The sequence below is a fragment of the Ciona intestinalis genome, chromosome 5, assembly GCF_000224145.3.
Source record: "Ciona intestinalis chromosome 5, KH, whole genome shotgun sequence".
In the NCBI taxonomy this organism is placed as follows: domain Eukaryota; kingdom Metazoa; phylum Chordata; class Ascidiacea; order Phlebobranchia; family Cionidae; genus Ciona; species Ciona intestinalis.
This window is the reverse complement of record NC_020170.2, coordinates 1,130,810-1,137,720: the sequence shown is the minus strand read 5'-3', so window position 1 is coordinate 1,137,720 and position 6,911 is coordinate 1,130,810. Positions and strand designations below refer to the sequence as shown.

The window sequence follows — 6,911 nt, the reverse complement described above, 5'->3', positions numbered from 1 at the left end:
TTTGTTTCATTTGTATTCCACAATAACATGTAGCATACAAAACAACACTTTCTCATATTAGTCATATAACCTGCCAAACAAAATTCTGTGTTTCTAGCAAATATTAGCTACAATTGTCACCATACACTGCGGGTACAGCTTCGTAAAAAACAGTTTTTTTATTTACTTTGTCAACCACAATCAACCATTAAGTTTATTCTTAAGCTGTTATGTTGTCAGTAAACTGTTTGTTTGGCGTGTGTGACGCATATCATGGTTTTTAGGTATTAGGGGTCTAGTTTCACTAAGCTAGGGAGAAACTTATTATGTCATACCAATTATTATGATGTCACGTATGATAAATTACTGATTTTTAACCCTAGTATAAAATTTCTTTAAATAAATAAATTTCACATGTTTTCTGCAAATTGTTGTGTAAATTGCTGTGGTTATATGTTATAACAACCTGACTATGATAAACTATTTATAACTTTGTTAATGATAAATATTTAAACAATGATTAACTAGATAATACTGAAAATAATGAATACATTCATTAAAACATAAAATCTGACTACTTTTTAAAGTTTTTATTAATGTATATATATAGGCTATATAATATTATAAAAAAATGGTTACAGTGACATATTTTTATGTGTGATTTTATTGATCAATTATTGTTTAAATGAACTTTAAACTAATTGGTTGCAAATTAACAAACATTTTCGTGTTTAAATAAAACTTATAACTGAAATAGGTCTAGCCTATCTATTTTTTTTACTTAACATACACTGCTAAAGCAGCCAATGTGCTGCTTTTTAGTCTTGTTTACCTTATTTCACGCCTAATAAACTTGAATGACAGAATAACTGTCTGGGTAGTGATCCGTTTAATAATATGTTAGGGCTATTTTATGTGTTTTATAAATAACCTTAAATAAATGCTATAGGTATATGTATATATAATGTTATCATATATAAAGTTTGTAAAATGTGAAGTTGTAAATTTACTATAATATGGATTTTCGAAAAGCTTTGTTTATTTTAAATTAGGTAATGAACTAGTTCTTGCATAAATCACTATAATCCCTGACATGGCTTACCATAGAACCCCACCTACATAGAATCAAATATATATAGGCATACTCAATTTAAAACCTCATATTTGAGAAAGTTTTTGTTTTCAAAGAAACTTAATTAATATGATAACATCTGTTTTAAAGCATTATAATTAAATAAATGGTGACAGCATTATGGACATTCCAAAAGTATCGCAAAGTAAATCCTACGATGTGGACGACTTCCCCATATCAGGTGAGTTATGTGATTTCCTCTACATGTTTATACCATAACTTGTTTACTATTGTGTGTTTGAGGTGCAAGGAAGGTAGGTGGAATTATCATATCCAATGTCTTTGTGCGTGTGACTTGACATTTAACGAAGTACATGGATAGATTAATTATTGGAAAATATGGGAAGGGGTTATGACACACACACCTTATATGAGTGTTTCCAACAGCCTTTTATTTTGAACAATAATATATATATATCAACCATGGTTTGGTCTTGTTGATTGCCAAGACAATTAGAAGACCGCAACAAACCGTCTAATTTTCTAATGTAGTGGTGAAGTATGCCAGCGGTCGGCGAAAGCCGCGGAATACCATTTTTGTGCTGAAACAGCTAAAAAGTTAAAGGATATAATATATGTCTATAACTTACATGACTTAAAACATGCTTTACAAATCTTTTACTTTGATGATCGCGTTTTAAATTAAAACAGTTGAAAAACACAAACTGTCTTTAGGATTTGATTTATTTCTCATTAATTATTAAAACAAATCGCTTACATGTGGTAAATTACTCAACTATTTTTTTATACACACATTACGTGTGACATCTGCCATATGTTTATTAACCCCCATTGATGGTATAGTGGCCTTTTGTAACGATTTATGCGAGCAAACAAAATATTCTCAACAACTATTGATCGAATTGTTAAGAAATTAATTATCAACATGGGCCCTTTGTTGGTGATTTCATTGTGTGGCTTCAACAATGAAAACTACTATGTTTTATTATTATGTTTGCAACATTATTGTGTAAAATAATTAGGAACTTCTGCTTGTTGTCAATTTTGTTATTGAATTCCTATTCCAATGTAGTACATATTACTATTAGTATAATCTTGATATAACAGTCTAAGCTTTTTTACTAAATGAAAGAAAACAAAACACGTACGTGACTTACATCATACATTATCATGATTTGTGGTAATATACTAAACCACTAACTCTGTATATATCTACAGTTTATTCATTCCTAATACATGGGGTTAACCAGGATGGGGCCCATTGGGAATTATTATTTAAAGCTGTAGAGACAATTCTATTTTAATAATATTGTATTATGATTTTAAAAAAAGTTGTTTTTTTTGTGTTGTTTATGTTATAGTTTTCTCATAAATCCTTAACTTTAACCTGTCATTGCAGCCTATTCAAGGTCACTGAATGGACCGAATTCTGGCATGAGTACCTCGTTTAATAGGTACAGTATGTCACCTCGTAGCACATCAGTGATGTTTCAATACTACAGCACTCCAAAGGGTTATTACAAATCTCCACGGCCAAGATCAGGGTAAGGAGAATCATAAATTACATGTTGTATATCTGCAACAGTATTTCACAATCCTAGAATCGAACATATAATCATAATTCTCTATGACGACTCTTGTTCAGTCTGCAAAAACATCAAAATATTAAAAGTCAAGAAATAATTTAAACATGTGCAGTTTCAGTTCTTATCACATAGATATATAATTATTGTTTTGCAAATTGCAATTATTCAAACGTCTGTAAAATCTGGGTGGATAATTCATTTTCTTAATGTTATTGTTGTGAGGGACGGATCTGTGTATGTAGTAGTAGCCTGTGGAAGTATTTTTTATTATTTTCAAATAATCATTCAGTCACTTGTAGTGTTTTCAGTTTAAAAACTTTTAGTCACAAAGTTCTATTGGTCACCAGTCACCACTACATTCAAGCACTTGTTATTATCTGAAACAAGTGTAATCTACTTTGTTTATTCACTGGATGTGTCCACAAGGGACCACACCATAATCACATGATTTTGAATGTAGTAATTAATGTTTTGGAACAGTCAATCAAATTCAAGTGGTGTGATTAAGGTTTACACAATACAATTAAGCACATTGTGATTAGGCGAATGTACCATTTTAAATCCCTACATTTTCTGTTCTTTATAACTATTTAATTTATAACCATTGTGTAATTGCCATTCCCCCATCATATATATTATACCCTATATATTGATGTGTCATTTTTTCTTTGTTGTTTCATAGAATTGCAAGTTTTGACCGCTCCAACGTAGCGAACACACCTCACATGCAAAAGTACGATAGGAGTCTTGTAAGGACCATCAGTGACAGTTGCGGAGATGAACAAGATAAACAACAAGTGGCTAGTGGTAAGATTTGGGATATATAAATTCATTACTGTTCTCATGGTATTGAGCTGGAGGAGAGTAGTTAAAAACCTGTTCCATAATAGAAAATATATAAATTTATTATTTAAAGTTTTACAATATATTTTTATCAAACTTATATTAAGTTAAGTTCTTGGAATAAGCATAATATTTCTTGGACAGTTTATCGTTTGGCGGTTTGTGCAAGTTATTGTATTCATTGTATTTATGAGTTAGTATGCGGAATATAAAGTAAATTCAGTTTAAACCACAGCATTTTCTTTGTTTGTATTTTTGACACCTGTTTTAAAGGCAGTGTTTGCTTTTAAAACTTTGCACACATTTCATAAAGGGAATTTATCCATGGTATGTTTGCTTAAAGCCAACGCAGTTAGGGGTGTAACTGCATGGATGAGTAATTATTAACCAAGAATTTCGAAGGTGCTTGCAGTAATTGCAATGCCAAGGATATTTTGTGTTTGACTTTATATTCATTTTATATCTACAACTTCTATCTTTGCCAAAGACATGAATGCAAAATGTTGACATCATAGTTGAATAACATGACTTTTGTTTGACATCACTATGAAACAATAATGTAAGTCTGCTACCTAAACCTTTGCATGCCATTAGTCATTTTGAATGCTGAAAGTTTAAAGGTCTGAGAGGGGTTAAATTACATTGTAAAAACAACTACTACTTCTCATAATGATAATGTTAACTACTTATGAACACTTGTCCCAAATCTAAATTTCAAAATATCTATGTCTGAAATAGAAACTCACATTAATACACTAAAATAAACAAGTAAAAAACAGCTTTTGCGGTGTTTGGTGACTTGCCATAATCTTAAACACATTGGATTTTTAGGAATTCCGCAAACAATCCAGCGTGATGTGTTAGAAGACCCTCGCAGAAGAGCGTGGTCCGAATCCGATAAAAAAGGATTTTCCTCGATGAACTCAAGCAGGATGTCAGCTCTCAGGAAACTCCGGAAGAAACTTTCCCGAAGTGGAAGTCAAAAGAAGAAAGATGATGCAGCAGGTGAGAAGAAGAGGTTTTTTTCGTAGTTGTATAGATCTATCCTGCAATATATGTGAATGTCAGTTCAAGGTCACATAATACAGTTATACAAACTCAATTTACCACTACAAAATCAAAATAAAATTTCCTGGTAATAAATAGCAAAACCTAAAACTATTAAATGCATCCTAAACCAATTTTCTTTACAGAAAAACATGTTAAAATCCTAATGTACAAAAACGTCTTATTTTTTTCATCAATTTATGAATTTCTTTTTACTATTTCCCAACAAAGGCTCTCGACCTGTCTCTCAATCTCGACTTAGCAGTGATGCAAGTATCTCTAATCTAGAGGAAGGAAAACCTCTCATCTTACATTCACCAACTGAAACACCAAAGTGAGTTTGTATTCATGTAATGTGAGCGTGAGGTAACAATACATTATTGTGTGTTGTCTTGACTCTTTTGTACGTGGGGACACCACCTATGTTATGTTGGTAGTTAGCTTGAGATGTATGAATGCACCATGTGTCTCTTGTGTATAAGAAGATGCCTATGTTATGAATGTGTTGTGTATAAATAAACCATGTGTGTTGAAATTGGCGATAACTCTGCAGTGTATATAGATAGACATTTGTGGTTGTTAAATGAGATGACACCTATTTAATAACTTTAAAAGTTATCAGTGCATGACTGCATGGATATACGTTTACCATATCTGTTTTGTATAAAATGCCCAAGTGTTGCTATAACTTGACAGAGTGCATAAGGTGGTAAACGTGGTATATTATTTCAATTTATTCAGGTCTCCTTTCCCCTTTCCACTAAATGACGATGCAAGAGAAGGTTTCTCCAACTTATCATTATATGAAGAAGATGAGACAAGCAATACTCCTCAAACCAAATCCTCATCTCCACAGTCAAATGAGGAAGTTCCATTATCCCCCGTGTCCAATCTTATATACCAAAGGTTCCTTGAAGGTAACATTGGCTTTGCATAATCCACTTGTTTGCCCATGATTTATTAATAAGGTTGTTGTTTGTGTGGTTACATATGGGAGATGTTTTGTACTTGAGAGGTTAAGACTTGTGTCTAAACTAAAGCAATTGTTTTCTGTTTTTCAACCACACATATTTGTAACAAAGTACACTTCTTGTTTACCAGTGATTTTGAAGAGAAGTTTTAAAGTTTTGATTAATGTTTTATAAGTACGAAAGTTTTCTTCTGGGTTTTTGTGATCTTTATAATAGTGATTGCTCTACATTTTAAATACATGGGAATCCCAATTCTTGAGTTTATATCTTTTTAAACTTTTGAACAGTTTTGTTTATTTAGTTGCAAAAGTGTTTTACATTTATTATTTTAAAAATAGCATTCTCAGGTTATGCTTACAAAAGGTTGAAGGCAATGAATTAAAATTACATTTTAAAAACATATCGCCTTGCTCTGTTTAATAAAGGTAGTATATAATATATATATACAAAAATATAAAAATAAGGTAACTTACGTATTACGAAAAAACTTTGCTCAAAACTTACAGGAGCAGCAGTAACCACTTTCAAATTTTCTAAATGTATTTTTCAGAGCACACATGTTATGACATCATGCCCACCAGTTGCAAACTAATCGTGTTTGACACGCGATTACAAGCAAGCAAAGCTTTCCATGCATTGCTTTCAAACTGTGTTCGATCTGCACCACTATGGGACTCCACTGCAAGCTGTTATGTTGGAATGTTAACCGTCACCGACTTTATTAACATGATAATAACTTGCCACAGGTAATTACAACTTGAGTGTTTGCTTTAGTGGAAATTAATAGCATATTTATATTTATATTTGTGCTACATCTAAATTATTAAGTATGTCCTTCAATCCTTGACACAGTGCTTTAATTGAATGGTCACTATTGAAACCAAATAGTCAACTTTGCAGAAAAGAAAAAAAGAGATATTTAAAAAGTTTATCTTACACAAAGCTGTGCATGTGCTGACCCGAAGTGATTTTATAAGGTCAGGTGTATGAAACAACACCTGAGCTACATCGACTGTTGTTGGACTAACACATGATGTCGAGGATAGAAGTTATCAATCATTTATTCATTCATAAATAAGAAATTCTATTCAATATAGGGTGAGGTCTTTTAATGAGGTGTACCTAGGGACCTTGGAAGTAGGCTTACATATAAAATCTGTTATTTTAATATTTTACACTCCCAGGTCACTAAACTTACAAATGGATTTTCTTGAAGAAGAATCCCTGGAAGCTTGGAGACAAACATTGGGAAAACAAAGTAATTTCACAAACGTTCAACCACACCACTCACTCTTACATTCCTTGCGTATTTTGACTAATGAACATTTTCATGGGTAAGTACATTTGTACATACACTGTTTTAAATCCATGGTTTGTGTGAGTACAGCTAAT

General features: G+C 31.8%; 1 protein-coding gene across 1 annotated transcript in view; it reads left to right on the top strand.

Moving 5' to 3' along the window:
* The first annotated feature begins 1,154 nt into the window (after positions 1-1,154).
* Positions 1,155-6,911, top strand: part of LOC100186700 (5'-AMP-activated protein kinase subunit gamma-3) — an 11,389-nt gene continuing 5,632 nt past the window's right edge. The window contains exons 1-8 of the mRNA XM_009860287.3: positions 1,155-1,292; positions 2,472-2,616; positions 3,341-3,465; positions 4,333-4,506; positions 4,780-4,882; positions 5,290-5,465; positions 6,070-6,265; positions 6,704-6,853. Of these exons, the coding sequence (XP_009858589.1) occupies positions 1,232-1,292; positions 2,472-2,616; positions 3,341-3,465; positions 4,333-4,506; positions 4,780-4,882; positions 5,290-5,465; positions 6,070-6,265; positions 6,704-6,853 (1,130 nt within the window). The 5' untranslated portion in view covers positions 1,155-1,231. The remainder of the gene's footprint in view (positions 1,293-2,471; positions 2,617-3,340; positions 3,466-4,332; positions 4,507-4,779; positions 4,883-5,289; positions 5,466-6,069; positions 6,266-6,703; positions 6,854-6,911) is intronic.